The following is a 15399-nucleotide window of genomic DNA, read 5'->3' as shown; positions in this document are numbered from 1 at the left end:
AAAAGCAAGGCCACACTGCCAAATTCAGAAGAAGAATATGCAAGAAGAGACTTAGAGCAAAAAACAGATAGAGATTATATTTGTTTTCTGATAGAATTGGGAGAAAGGGTAAAGAGTTTAGTGGTGAAGATTATATAAAAGGGAAGGAAGAAACTTAATGAAGAAAATTTGGTAAAATTGAATCGTTACTAAAATAAATTGGCTTTCAGAATTACCCTGCTCCCCTTCCAATCCAAGACTGAAACGATTGGGAAGCAACAGTAGCTGGTCTTTAAAAGAGGGTCAAAAAGCCACCTTGTTGCCACCTCCTTTCCGATGAGAATTGCTGGCATAGTAGGAACTACATGATAATGTTGACTTTGGAGGAAGTTTGTGTATGGCCTTAGAAAATGAAATACATTGGACCAACAAGATGACTTGGGGTAAATATGCCTGCCACCGAGCTTGACAACTTACGTTCCATCCCTGGGGCCCACATGCTGGAGGGAGAGAACTGACTCCCACAGTTTGTCCTCTGACTCCAGGTGTGTGTGCTCATCTGCACACACACTCATGATAAATAAAACCCATAGGATTCCCTTGTACTAAGTTTTCAGCTTTTTACCTTTCTCTTTTAGCAAATCCAGTTTGCTGATGACATGCAGGAGTTCACCAAATTCCCTACTAAGACTGGCCGGAGGTCTTTGTCCCGTTCCATCTCCCAGTCCTCCACAGACAGCTACAGTTCAGGTAGGCGTGAACTTCATGTCCTCTCTCCCTGGTCACTGCCTAGTGCTCTTCACTTGTCTAGACTGGAAATCCGTCCCAGCAAGACTTGTAGCGAAGATGCTTTTGTTGAGACTTTCTTTCCCAGCCTGTTTCTGTGTGGTTTGTGAGCATTGCCCAGTTGGTGGTTTTGGTAAGTTGCTATGTCCACATTAGTAAGGGTAGAATCAGTAGTATTTTGGCTTTCAGAACTGGCATTTAAAAAGAAATACACTTTTAAACATAAGTTCTTTGTATAAAATACTCCCTTCCACCTGTGTTTTTCTCTTTGTCACTAAGACTGCTTGAATTATGACAACAAAACTGGTATTTTGTCTCCTTTATGTACAAGATTACCCTTTATGTTGGCAGTGTCTTCCCCTGTTAACGTCTGGAATGGGAAGATACAAAGTATTATAATGTGGCTCCAGCAGCTTCCTCTCCTATCTTAGCCATCTATAGAAAGTGTTTGTTCTAGTTAAATTGTGCCTGTCTCAGCCGCAGAGAAGGTATTAAAGAGTAACTGGAAAGGCTGGGGATATGGCTCAGTATAGGATTTATGCAAGCATGAGAACCTGAGTTCAATCCTCAGCACCCACCTAAAAAGCCAGGTGTGGTGATGCATTCTTGTAATTCCAGTACTAGGAAGACAAGAAGATTCCTAGAGTCACTGACTGGCCAACTGCCTGTTCTAACCTGAATCATTAAGCTCCAGTACTCAATGAGGAAGCCTATGTCAAAAAAAAAAAAAAAAAAAAAAAAAAAAAAAGGGAGGGAGGGAGGGAAGGAGGGAAGGAAGGAAACAACAACAAAAGGTTCCCACAGTGAAACAGCTGAGACTGAGACTGACCTCTGGGCTCACGTACATGCCCAGAAGCTTTTGAATCTTAGAAAATGGGTACTGGAGGAAACATTAGAGGTATCGGTACCACTCCTTCATCATTCAACAGAAGGAACAGCTTAATGAGGTTTGTCCAAAGTCCAGATTGCTATTAAAGTTAATGAAGGATTTGTTTGGAAAGCCCTTCATTGTCTCTTAATAGTGTTGTTTGCATTGTATTATTAACTTTAAGGGCTGGATGAGAGGTTTAAGGAATGTAAAAAAGTAATTATCAAAGAAAATGTTCTCTTTCCTGTGCCACTGATAACCCAACCAATATAGGCAGGACAGGCAAGCAAGAACAAATATAGATATACAGGATAAACTGAGATAAATGATTGTATGGATTCTGTGGGGGCTAAAACACACAAGAAACAATCCCAAATACAATGCTATCATAAATAAAAAGGTATCTTGAAGTGACAAACTAAATTAGTGTTATAAGCAGAGCAGTTACAGGTAACAGACAAGGAAATTTTATGTGAAAAACTGAGTTTTGTAAGGAAAGAGGAGATAGAATGCATGAAATCTTCAAAGGTCTTGACGGTCATCTTACAGAAACCCTTAGAACAGTTTTTAAAGCTTAGTAACAGCTGAATTGTTAGAGTGGGGAAAATGGCCTATAGTAGCATTTATGTGTTGCCTGGGCTTCTGTCCCTTTGGAAGACATATCTGTGGAAGTCAGTAAGAGAGCCTCAGTCCAGTAGCCAGAATGCTGACCAGGAAAATGTTCAGTTCAGAGAGGAGATGTGACTGGAGAGGTGATGAGTGACTGTAGATCCTATTGCACAGCTGGGGATAGACGGACGTAAATCTTAGGTGAAGCTTTTATGTCAGACTTACCTTCTTGACAGACTTTTTCCTCAAAGCTGTCAGAAAGATCTGCTTGTTTTCTGTCCTTTCTGTATTCCTTGAGCACAGCCTGGTATAAAATCCCTTAAGAATTCCTTTCGTCTTATCAGTCATTCTCAGGAGCAGCACCTGGAAACTTATTGGAAATGCTGTCTCTTGAGTACCTCCTGAAACCTACCAAATGGAAACTTTGGCCAGGGAACAAGTGTAAGTGTGAGAACCCGTGATCTCTAGAAAGAACATTTCTTATTCCTGTTACTCCATCTTTTTCAGGATCTGGTTACAGTCCAGATGAGCCAAGTTACTGTTATGTACAGGATTAGACCCGAGGGTGAAGGAGCTGCAGTGCTGAGAGATGCAGCTTCATTCACACCAGCTGTTAGAGCCTAGAGGAGCAAAACTGATGGCGTCAAAGGGACCTGCAATTAAAATTGTTCTCTTCACTTAAATGAGAGTCCCTAGGGGACTGCACTCAGTGGAATTTGGACCAATGAGGTTTTTCTCTCTCTGTTTCTTGGCTGGCTCTAGCTGCATCCTACACAGATAGTTCAGATGATGAGGTTTCCCCTCGAGAGAAGCAGCAAACCAACTCGAAGGGCAGCAGCAATTTCTGTGTGAAGAACATCAAGCAGGCAGAGTTTGGACGTCGGGAGATTGAGATTGCAGAGCAAGGTAAAGAGGGGAGTGAGTGGTGGACCAGAAGCACCCTTTGCACTCCTTACAAGACCTGGGCAAGTGCAGTGTCCTGGAAAGGACAGTTTCTTGCTTTGGATAAACACTTCTCCCTGTATGGAAACTGAGCCTTAGGATTCTTACGTTTGTTTTCCTTTTCCCAGTGTGTGCTAATTACAGAGTGGTTTCTGTTTTCCTCGTCATGCCACCATATTCGCAGGTCAACAGTGCGTAGTCAGCAAGTGTCGGATCACAACATAGTGGTTAGTTGTGTGGGGTATTTTTGTAGCTGCCAAGACCAGAGAGCCACATTCCCCAGAAGTAGCTGATGTGGCAGGGCTCTAAGCTAAGGTTGAGGTAGCCTGGGGCTCCTTAAGTCCTAGGCACCCTCTACTGGAACAAAGTAAAGGTGACTGACAGTCAGCTGAATCTTGGTTTCTCTATTCCACACTACTCTACTCCAGGGGTCTCTGCTCTTCTGGTTTTTTTGTTTTGTTTTGTTTCATGTTGAAGGTATGTTCAATACTGCAAGCTTGACAGGCTAAGGTAAGACAACAGAAATTACTGCAAGAGTCTTCTCCCGAAATCAAAGTCATTCCTCCTGGTTTGATGAGAATGTATAGAAATCTATCTAACTAGCCGGGCGGTGGTGGCGCACGCCTTTAATCCCAGCACTCGGGAGGCAGAGGCAGGTGGATCTCTGTGAGTTCGAGGCCAGCCTGGTCTACAAGAGCTAGTTCCAGGACAGGCTCTAAAAAAAGCTGCAGAGAAACCCTGTCTCGAAAAACCAAAAAAAGAAAAAAAAAAAAGAAATCTATCTAACTACTTCCCTCTCCTCTGGGGAGACTCACTGTCTACTTTGGCCAGTTTTGAAAGTTTAATTCATTCTCTTCTCAGTCCTTGTATATATAAAGCAGAAGCAATATTGTAACTCTCCAATTCTCCTCATCAGGGAAATACACTTGGCATTTCTACCCCATCTCACCATGTACCCAGCCCTGACTGTGGCTGGGCAGGATCAAATGGTGTTGGTGGTGTGGACCTTGCTCAGATCCTTTGTTCTTCCACAGACATGTCTGCTCTGATTTCACTCAGGAAACGTGCTCAGGGAGAGAAGCCTTTGGCTGGTGCTAAAATAGTAGGCTGTACACACATCACAGCCCAGACAGCGGTAAGTTTATTGGAAGAAAACAGAGGACTTGTAATATAAGAGGAAGAAAACATTTTTTTTAATTAAAAATAATCATGCCTTTCCTTTCTACCTAGCGAATCCAAGTGCTGTTAAATAGACTGGGACCCCACCCCCGTCCAGCCATGGAGCATGCTTTACTTTTGTTCATATACTAAGCCCATTTTTAGCACACCTGGCGTAGGAGGATGTAAAATGATTGTTATAAAAATGTTCAAAGACTTTTAGGAATATGTCTTTCAGATATAGTTAAGTAACATTGTGCCACACAGCTGCATTGAACTTTGGTGTAACTCTCCAGTGTAGGGCCAGCTGCTGTGAAGGTATAGATGCCATGTTCTCGCTGAGATTGTCCCCTGCTCCTGCATAGCCCCACTCTTCTCACCCTGTCTCTCTGTTCACTCACACAGGTATTGATCGAGACACTCTGCGCCCTGGGGGCCCAGTGTCGCTGGTCTGCTTGCAACATCTATTCAACTCAGAATGAAGTAGCTGCAGCACTGGCTGAAGCTGGTAAGTTCCCACTTTTTTACCGGCTTTGCTTCAGGTAATTAAATATATGCCAAAATTACCATTATACCGTGTATTCTGGGAACTGTAAACTTGAACAGTCTTAAAACAACAGAGCTGGAGATGAAGCTCCGAGATGAACTGTTTCCCTGACATGCGGCACAACAGTGAATTCCATACCAACGCCACCAGAGGGGTGGAGAGAAGGAAGAAATTTATGCTAAAATCAAGGTATACTTAAAAAAAGAAAAAGGAGATGCCCAATTCTAATGTCAAATGGATTAAACTGTGGGTTCTGCTGATCTCAAAAGTTTTATCAATTTTGGCAGAATACTATGAACAGGGTCTTTTATATTGATAGTTAATTGCTTATTTAATACTCATTAGTACACTAAAATGTATGTGCTGATGAGTTTAATTAATTTAAATAAATTTTTATTGTTAGAACATTCAGAAGCCCATCCGCATGGAGTTTGTCTAAGGACCTGCCACCACCTTAGGCTCTTCAGAAACTCACACTCTAGGGCTTGGTCTAATTCTTTCCTGATAAAAGTTTATTGTAGAAGATTTAGGAAATTCAAAATAACCAAAGATTTGGCAAGTTGCTTTCTATGCATTATATTGGTGAGCCAAATCTTAGTATGTGTACGTTTTTATAACCTAAACGTTGCATTTTCAGAAGTAATTTTTCTTGTCTCTGAAAACTGACTGCATCGTTCGTTCATACAGCCACAGAATTTTACTTCCTCATTGAACATTTACATTATTTTTGAGCTGTCTGCTGATGTACAAGTGTTCTAGAAGGAGCTTTGTTTTACATATTTAATTTTTCCTCCTTAAGATGCAGTATAAAGTAAAATTGGCCTTTATGGCTTCAAGATATTTTTAAAACAAAAATCTCTTAATTCTTAACTAAAGTAATTTCTAAACTGAGAGTACTATTTGATTTTACTGTTTCTCTTTTAAGTTTCATCTTTAGAACTGTTTCTTGTCTTCCATTCTTCACATGGATTTCAGAAGGTGGTGCTGATGTAGGATGCACCTCAAAGGAAGATAGCTGATTTATTTTTGTCTCCATAGGAGTTGCAGTGTTCGCTTGGAAGGGCGAGTCAGAAGATGATTTCTGGTGGTGCATTGACCGCTGTGTCAACATGGATGGGTGGCAAGCTAACATGGTAATAATTCATGTCCATTCCATACTTTTGACTATGGATTTATTTCCTTTTCTCCCTTAAAACGTGGTTCCCTAAATATATTATTTTGTATGTTTGATCTTATTTACTGGCTCTATTGCTAAAGTGTTTATAACACAATACCTACTCGGTATGGGTCTGAGGCACACAATGCCCTGGATTCAATCTCCAGCACCAAAAAAAAAAAGGAAAGGAAAGGAAAAAAGTCTCTGAGTACTGAATGGAAATGTGGGGGAAGGGTAAGCTTAGGTGGACATGGCTGAAAACACAGCAAAATGAACAGAAGGAAGTGATGTGGTCCCTCTTTGGAGTAGGACGTTTATTTCTTCCCTTCTTGCCCCAGCTCTCCTTCTGCATTCAGAGGAGCTGCATATTTCAGCTAGACTGAAAATGAGTCCATGATTTGTAAAATTTGTTTACTGTAGCTGGGCATGGTTGTGCATGCCTGTAATCCCAGCATGAGAGGCTGAAGCAGGAGGAGTCCTTGCTCAGGAGTTTTAGACCAGCCTGAGCAACATAGCAAGATCCAATCTTCAAAACAAAACAAAATCTTTCCACTGTAGCCCAGAACACATTTAGGAATTCTTTTAACCACTTTACACCAATAGATTTAACTGTTCCACTGTCTAAGCCTACTCTGTGGATCTTTAAGAAGTGCTCTTCCAAGACACACAGGGCTCTCTCACTAGTGTAGAAAGTGGGCTCAAAGTTCCCCCTAGCTCTAGCAGCCTGAATGCCCATAGAAGTCTTCTGGCTGTTCTGTAGATCCTGGATGATGGGGGAGACTTAACCCACTGGGTTTATAAGAAGTATCCAAACGTGTTTAAGAAGATCCGAGGCATTGTGGAAGAGAGCGTGACTGGTGTTCACAGGTAACAGATTCTGGAGTAGCTGCCCCTTGTGTCCTTGCCTCATCAAATTCTTCTGGTCTCTCCTAGGCTTTAGGGCTGTGTTTCAGACTTAAAATAACTAAGTGGGAGTGTCTTCCTTGGATAAAACTGAGTTTTTACTTTTGAAAATCAAAGTTGCCTTAGAAGGAATTTTTTTTCCAGATTCTAATTCACATTTTTTTTACCTCCCATTTATTCCACTGAGTAATTAATTATCAATTATTTGGGGGAAGGGGTGTAGCGAATATTGTGTCTTGGAAAAATTGTACTCAATGTTGTATTATAGTCTTACATTTTAAATATGGAGGGGAAAGCCTGTTGCAAAACTACATGTGATGCAAGAAAAAGTAAAACTGGAGATGCACTCTTGGCTTGGTGGAGATGACTAAATGATATCTAGGAGTATTGCTCTACTGGGGTACACTGCACATGATTGCTCTCACAGACACAGGAAACCACATCAAAATCATTGTAATCTTTGTTTACCAGAAGTAGACATGAGTGTTTAAAGCTAGAAAAATGCTGGCCTAAAGATATAATGTTCCCTTTGTGGAAGAGCAGTGAATTATTTCAACTGAAAATGTTTATTTTCCTTCCAAAATTAAAAGGTAAATATAGAAGAAATGAGTTGAGAAATGACAAGATAATCATGTTTCCAAATAAATAAGACTTGGGTGATAACCAACACTAAGGAGGGCAGTATGGAATTTGAAGCAGGTTTTGCCGTGTACTGTTTTATCACCTAACTTGGTATGTATTTGTTTTTGTGGCTTCTTCTCCCTTTAGGCTGTATCAGCTCTCCAAAGCTGGCAAGCTCTGTGTTCCAGCCATGAATGTCAATGATTCTGTTACCAAACAGAAGTTTGATAACTTGTACTGCTGCCGAGAATCCATTTTGGATGGGTATGTTCAAATGTGTATATTCAGACTTGTAGGGAACCAGTGGGATTTGTTTGACATGTTAGTCTGATACCTACAGCTTGCCTCTGATCTCCCTCCTTTATATGTCATTAAAGGGCCTGTTTCACAGTGACCTCAGCCAGCTTCCAGTTGAATTTCTCTTGGGCATTGCCCTACGCTTTAATTTGGTACAAAGGGACTGAGTTGCTATTAATGTTTGAGTTGAGTCCTTGTCTTTTTCCACAGCCTGAAGAGGACCACAGATGTGATGTTTGGTGGGAAACAAGTGGTGGTGTGTGGTTATGGTGAGGTAAATAGCTGGGCCCCTGTATCTCTGTATTTTTCTTATCAGAAGGGCTTAATAGAAACACTGGGTGAAGGAGTCAGTCTGGAAACGTTGATGAATTGGTCAGAGTGTTTTTCCATACTGTGCTTGCAAACATTAGCTCTCGGGAAGAGAGGAAGGGGGTCTTTGTGAGTTCAAGGCCAGCCTGGGCTACAAAGTGAGTTCCAGGACAGCCAGGGCCACATAGAGAAACCTTGTCTTGAAAAACCAAGAAAAAAGAAAAAGAAAATAGTGGCAAAAGTCTTCTTCATATTTGTAAATTAAAGTTATAGAATGTATTGAATTTTCATATTTTGCCAGTTTTTCTTACTGATTGATGTCAGCATTATTGCTTCCCTAGTTATAACCTTTTATGAAATACAATTCAAGTGAATAAGTAACATTTTGTCCCCATTTTATGACTTGCATTAGAATGGAGAAACTGACGTGACATTATAGTTGACTGTCTCTAAACTGGAATAGGGTCTAGGAAGTTTTATTGTCTTCAGCAATGGTCCACTAAAGTTCTTGGGCTGCTGGCTATTGAGTGGACACATTACAAGTGAGTTCACTGGGTTTTTATGCAGTAAGAACTCAGAGTTGTTCTTGTTCTGTCTTGTTTCCATAATGGTAACTGTTACCCAAAGCCTCCCTCTCTCCCACTCTTGTTACAACATGTCTACTAAATTATCTCTAATTGAAGTTTACAACCTGGTTTAGGTTTCTCTCTGCTCCAGCTGGGTTGGAGTGTTCACTTAAATGATGAGTAATTCAAAGAAGACTAATTCCTACCTCCTCAAAACCTGTCTGCCCCCAGTGATCATGTCTTACTAGACCTGGCAACTTGGCCTTTCCTGTGTTTTGCAGGTAGGAAAGGGCTGCTGTGCTGCTCTCAAGGCCCTTGGAGCAATTGTCTACATCACAGAAATTGACCCCATCTGTGCTCTGCAAGCCTGGTAAGGCTAGAGTAATGAGTCTATTAGATTTGATATAGGTGCTTTTTATTTCTGAGAGTTAATGATTGAATCACTTGGTTGTTTTTCGTAAAAGTCTCCCAGGAAGAGAAGAGTAATATGGCTTTGTTCCCTTCACACTAATTCTAGGGCCTCTTGACATTTTTTTTCTTCCTGTGTAGAATCTTGGGGCTCTGCAGGAGCCAGTATGTATGCAGTATAGTATAACTTATCACTTATTGTTTCTGGGAAATAATGTTATCTTTTACCTCAGAAGGAGATTTTGTTTTCTAATTTCGTGATCATTTCAGAAAGTTTTATCAGTGTCTCACACACACACACACACACACACACACACACACACACTTTGCTTTGCTTATAGTGTTACTTCTTTCCTTCCAGCATGGATGGGTTCAGGGTGGTGAAGCTAAATGAAGTCATCCGGCAGGTCGATGTTGTAATAACTTGCACAGGTGAGTATCAGTGCCTTGGTACATGTAGAGCAAAGTTAACTCTCAGGCTGAATCTCAAAAGGGACACAGAAGGGAATACCTGTCTGTATGAAGTCTCAGACTTAGAGTAAGTTCTCAGAACTTTTATATTTTCCAAAGGAAAGAGCTTTTTCCCTTGGTGATTTTTCATATTTTGTTATACATATCTTTCTCACAGTGTGTGCAAGCTCTTTTATGGAAGCAGATGTCTCCCGGGTTCTAACTGGAAATAAATGGTACTTGAAGTGCCCAACATCTTCTTTTTCAGCCACTCTTCTTTATTTTAGGAAATAAGAATGTAGTGACACGGGAGCATTTGGACCGAATGAAAAATAGTTGCATCGTCTGCAATATGGGCCACTCCAACACGGAAATCGATGTGGTGAGGTTTCTTCCGTTAGAGCTGTGCTTTTGCCTGCATTTCACTAGAGCCACAACGGACTAACTGTTCTTCCTTCCAGACCAGCCTCCGCACTCCAGAGCTAACATGGGAGCGAGTGCGCTCTCAGGTGGACCATGTCATTTGGCCTGATGGCAAACGAGTTGTCCTTCTTGCAGAGGTAACACACACCGAAGACTGTGGCAGGGTACTAGATCCACAGAGTAAGGAATGGGGGCACTGGGAAATACTAGGACCTATGTTCCTCAGAGTCCTGTCTTCTGATAGAGGTGTGTTTCCCCCACTGTCTCTCCCCTAAAAGAGAAGCACTCAGGAAAACCTCCCTTTTGCTAAGTACGTACACTGTTTCCTGCCCTTGACTGATTTCAGCCTTCACACCGATTTGTAAAGCGCTAAAGCTTGGAGTCCTGATCTGAAACTATAATTCTTCCTCTCCAAGTGGAGTGCAGAGAGTGTAAAGTCTTTCCTTCCTGTGTCTGAGAACCTGAGAGAAAGACGGCAGCTCATCCCATCTCTCTTCCCTTCCCAGGGTCGTTTACTCAATTTGAGCTGCTCCACAGTTCCTACCTTTGTTCTCTCCATCACAGCTACAACACAGGTATGTGGTGAGATGTGTGGAGCTGGGCACAGCACAGGTCAGGGTTCTGATGAGAGTACTGTACTTGTCCCAGGTTGTTGAGGCTCACACTTTCTCCTCTGATTGTGTCTCTGCATTGACTGCTCAGCTGAAATTGTAGTGTCCAGCTTAGTTGTATTTAGTGTGTCTTGTTAGAAACTAAACAAAAACATCACTTCCGCTTGTATCAGCTCCTTTTATCTCAGGGCAGAGTTCTGAGTGCTCTCTGGATGAACACTGTTAAACCTAGTTTCTTGTTATGTCCCTGTCTCAGAAGTGCTTTGTTCCCTGGTCCTCTTCCCCACTTTAGGCTTTGGCACTGATAGAACTCTACAATGCACCTGAGGGGCGCTACAAACAGGATGTGTACTTACTTCCTAAGAAAATGGGTGAGTAGAAACTGAAACCTGCACTCATCCTGGTTGGCTGCATGGCTTTGTGAAATGACTTTCCTGAAAAAAAAAATCACTGGATATAGTTGGGTTCTGATTGCTCTTCTAGTGCCTAATAGATGCTTGGCCTTAGGAGGCGTTCTGTTAGCACCACGAGCCTCCATATTTTATGAGTAATAACATGAGAACAATACTGTGTTTTACAGAATCGTAGAATCTAAGCTAAATAAGGAAGATGTTCTTATCCTTCCAGAGCTCATCAGATTTCTCAGTGCAACTAAGTACAGACTAGACCAAAGTGAGAGAAACAGAAACAAGTCGTCCTATCCATTCTCTTTCTCAACCTTCTGCACCTCCGTATGACTACGTAAACTTTGCTCATGTGGCATAAACCATCTCTAGCCCTTCGCCTTTCTTCATACATTTAGCTAGTCCAGATGCTTGACTAAGCTACAAGACAGCTTGCTGGCTGGAGAGACAGATGCTAGTGGTGATGAGCACCTGCTGCGTTTACAGAGAACCCAGGTTCAGGTCCCAGCACCCGCATGTAGCTCACAACCATCTGTAACTCCAGTTCCAAGGGACCTAGTGCCCTCTTCTGGGCTTAATGAGCACCGGACACACATGTGGTCCAAACATGCTGGAAAAGATGCATACGTGTTTAAAAAAAAATTCTTACTCTCTTTTCTTCAAATGATTGCTCTTGGATTTTTGTTTAATTTTTTTATATATATGGGTGTTTTGATTTTTTATGTTTATGGGTGTCTTGCCTACCTCTATTTCTGACTACAGGCTTGCCTGTTGCTTGTCAAAGACAAAAGAGGGTATCAAATTGCCTGGAACTGAAGTTACAAATAAGCTGCCATATGGGTGCTGGAAATCAAACCTGGGTCTAGGAAGAACAGCAAGTGCCTTAACTTTTGAGCCATGTCTCTAGCCGCTAGATTTTTTTTTTTAAGAAGTTGTATTCATAAAAGTTAGGGAAATTTATCTATGGAACAGTACTAAACATGTGCCTTAGAAATCCATGAGCCTAGCCGGGCGGTGGTGGCGCACGCCTTTAATCCCAGCACTCGGGAGGCAGAGGCAGGCGGATCTCTGTGAGTTCGAGACCAGCCTGGTCTACAAGAGCTAGTTCCAGGACAGGCTCCAAAGCCACAGAGAAACCCTGTCTCGAAAAACCAAAAAAAAAAAAAAAAAGAAAAAAGAAATCCATGAGCCTAAAATTTGTAGCTTTAGGAATCTTACCCTAAATAAATGTCAGTGACAGTAGGCTCTTTTGAACCTGCCGGAATCGTCTTTGTGATTCATGATTTAAACAATAGTTTGATCTAGTTAAGGAAGTTGCCGCAGAAAGCTGAGTATAGTGTATGACATGGTAACCACTCAGGTGGAGCCTAAATCTGACAGAGAAAGATGGAGAAGTATGAGGCACCCATTTGCTGACCTGGTAGATGGCCTTTTACTGCCCTTGTGGGGACTAAAAGAGGTAACTTCCCAGAAATGCAGCTTTGAAAGTTTTCTTAATTAAGCAAATACTTCAAGTTGTGGGTTTTTTTTTCAGGGTTATTCCATTTTTGTTGTCTTCCTAAATGGCTTTAAGAAATGAAGATAGAGGGGAAGAGTGTATCCTAGGAGGGATATCTGACAAGTCTCCTGCTCCCCTGCTACTTTTCTCTTCCTAGATGAATATGTTGCCAGCTTGCACCTGCCGTCATTTGATGCCCACCTGACCGAACTGACAGATGACCAAGCAAAGTATCTGGGACTAAACAAAAATGGGCCATTCAAACCTAATTATTACAGGTAACTAGGAAAAAAAACAATAAAGAGCTTCTCCCCAATGTTAGATCAGCCAGCACAGCCAGCTTTCTTCAGCAAAGGTGTGTCATGCCTGCTATTGAAGAGTATAAGGCTACCACTGCAAATTAGCAAGGTAATGACCAGGTTGTTGAGTCCAGTGTTTGCCTACCATAGGGAGTCGCTCCATGGGTTCAGTCCTCAGCCCTGTAGAAAACCAGATTAATAAGGTAGAGAAATTGTGAATTTGCTAATAAATGTAAAGAACTAGGAGTATTCTAAAGCTTTAGAAGGGGAGCCTCACCCTGGGAGGAAGCTGGAGATGATACTGTAGCTGATCCCTTGATTCTCATATAGAAGGCATGTTAACTGGTCCATCTCTCTCTTTTCAGATACTAATGGACGTATTACAGTGACGAGTCCACATGAACCACCCAACTCTAATAGAGTATTTTTAAGATAACTTTTATTTTCTTCTTATTACTTTCCTTTTGATTTTTTTCTATAATTTCATTTTTGTTTTCTCATCTCATCATTTGAGTTTTGCAGACCACACAGAAACTTGCTCCATGGCTCTTTAGGTGAAACTGAGGTCGAAGGTTTCTCACTGTAATCACTAAAGAAAGGTTTAACTCTGCAGCCCAGAAAGTCGATTCTTTAACCATTTCTGGGGACTTTGGTTGTATTTAATTATCTTATTAACAAAAAATGCTAAGATATCTCCTATGTGGAACAATCTGCAGTGTCTAAATTGCCTTAAAAGAGCCAGTTTCCTTGCTGCTGGAACTAGTGCTCTTTCACTTCTTCAGAAGAGCCAGGATGGTCCTTCCAGCCAGGTAGGTTAGATGTAGGTGGCGCATGTCCACTTCCCCTAGAAACTCTAAGCCGTGTTTCCTGTGTAAGGTGGCATGTCTGGCGCAGAGGTGTGTTAAACTCAGTAGGTTCAGCCCTTCCACCGGTCTCTCTCGTAGTTTTTAACTAAACTGCATTCTATCAAGTTGAATTTTGTCCCTTAGCATTTATTTCTGTTGTATTTCTTTAAATTAAGGAAAATTTTTATGTTGACACTGAGGAACAGCTCAGGTGGTTACCAATATCTCTTGAACCTTTGAAGTGAAGTGTGAAGAGGTGAGGCTAGAAAAATACTAGTCTCAGACTCTGATGAGCCCCTCGTGTTTCTAGCCCATAGTTTATAGCATCAGTGAACTGGAGCCATAAGCAAAATTTCCTAGCTCTGCCTCATGCAGCTTATGCTGACAGCCAATTTCTTGAGCCATTACTCAGTATAAAACACTGAGCCCCATCTTTAGGGTTTATCCTTTAAGAGCAAACTTGTGGGCAGCTGTGCTTCTGCAACCTAAACTATTTGAAGGGATGTTTGTATAGATGGAGAGAAAGAATGATAAATTGGGCCAAGGTGAAACAAATGTAACTATATAATATGTCTAGAACTGTAGGCCTTGTCTGGTGTTAGTTTTATAGACATGGTGCCGCTTTGATTGACACTTGCCACAAAAAAATAAATGAATGAAAATTATAAGCTGAGATCTTAAGAAAGAGTTGGTAGAGAAAGTACATCCTGATTCATGTTCCAAGATAATTCCAAGAGGCCCTTTAATGATCAGAGAGATTTATTCCCAGGCCACTCACCCTGCTTGCCAGTATCTCTGCATGGTCAAACGAGCTTCATGCTCACAAGCTTTAAGTATATAATTATCCAGGATTTTAAATCCTGAACGTGTTCTAGCTTGTGATCCTTCAAAGATGGGTTATGCGTTAATTCTAGGTACTAGAAATGTTTACGTCTCTCTTTCCACTGATTAGAGAAACAGGCATCAAAAAGAGAAATACAAGAAAAGAAAGCTTTTACCCTGCACCTTCTTAGCAGGGAACAATTATCTTGCCAAAACTTCTTTGCCTTTCCTCTCCCGTTTCTCCCTACCCAGTCTCTTCTTGTTCCTTGCCAATGTGACCATGCTTTCTTCTCTATATATGCTAACATTTGAAGACCCCGCTCCTAGGGCACTTAACCAGCCAGTCAGAACACCACATTCAGGAGGGACTTACCCTGGCCAACAACACTGTATCCATTTGGTCAGCTGTGCTAGAGGGAAGGGGCCCAGTTCTTGCTGTCCTCTAATCTGCCCTCTGGTCCTGTGTCTATTACTGTGTCCATAGGAATAATAGGTAAGGGCTCGTCTCTGTCAAGCCATGTAATAAAGGACACTGGAAAATGTCTGGCATCAGAGGGAACATGTGGAGACCAACTTGGGAGGAAAATATTCATTTTGTATTGAATGATTTTTAATGAATGCAATATTAATCCTTGCAGATGAGCAATAATCATTAAAGTCAATTAAAATGTAAGATTTGCTGGTAGTCTTGTGTGATTTTGTTTTTTTGGGTTTTTTTTGTTTTGTTTTTTGTTAAATAGCAAAATTTCATTAGACCCCATTTCCTAGGATGAGACAAGCCATTTGAAGACAAGGTCTGGCTTTCATAAGCTGGCTTCAGACTGCTTGGCTTAAGTCTTCCTGACTCAGTCTTCCCTGTAGCTGGGACTATAGGCTTAAACCACTGCACTATTGGCAT

At 41.5% G+C, this 15399-nt stretch overlaps 1 protein-coding gene across 3 annotated transcripts in view; it reads left to right on the top strand.

Annotated features, from left to right (window-relative positions):
- Ahcyl1 (adenosylhomocysteinase like 1) overlaps positions 1-15174 on the top strand; it is a 34760-nt gene extending 19586 nt beyond the window's left edge. The window contains exons 2-17 of one of the 3 annotated variants that reach the window (XM_038311967.2): positions 618-729; positions 3005-3148; positions 4219-4319; positions 4748-4850; positions 5928-6022; positions 6806-6912; positions 7717-7833; positions 8077-8140; positions 9023-9111; positions 9511-9581; positions 9887-9981; positions 10061-10159; positions 10529-10597; positions 10926-11004; positions 12693-12813; positions 13200-15174. In XM_038311967.2, coding sequence (XP_038167895.1) covers positions 618-729; positions 3005-3148; positions 4219-4319; positions 4748-4850; positions 5928-6022; positions 6806-6912; positions 7717-7833; positions 8077-8140; positions 9023-9111; positions 9511-9581; positions 9887-9981; positions 10061-10159; positions 10529-10597; positions 10926-11004; positions 12693-12813; positions 13200-13206 — 1473 coding nt within the window. In that variant the 3' untranslated portion in view covers positions 13207-15174. Of the gene's footprint in view, positions 1-617; positions 730-3004; positions 3149-4218; positions 4320-4747; positions 4851-5927; positions 6023-6805; positions 6913-7716; positions 7834-8076; positions 8141-9022; positions 9112-9510; positions 9582-9886; positions 9982-10060; positions 10160-10528; positions 10598-10925; positions 11005-12692; positions 12818-13199 lie in introns of those variants that run through there. The other 2 variants (XM_038311968.1, XM_038311969.1) reach the window with 2 other exon arrangements.
- Positions 15175-15399: the final 225 nt, after the last annotated feature.

This window comes from Arvicola amphibius, chromosome 14 (assembly GCF_903992535.2).
Source record: "Arvicola amphibius chromosome 14, mArvAmp1.2, whole genome shotgun sequence".
NCBI lineage: Eukaryota > Metazoa > Chordata > Mammalia > Rodentia > Cricetidae > Arvicola > Arvicola amphibius.
The sequence above is the reverse complement of the archived record's forward strand: the minus strand, read 5'-3'. Positions and strand labels throughout refer to the sequence as shown.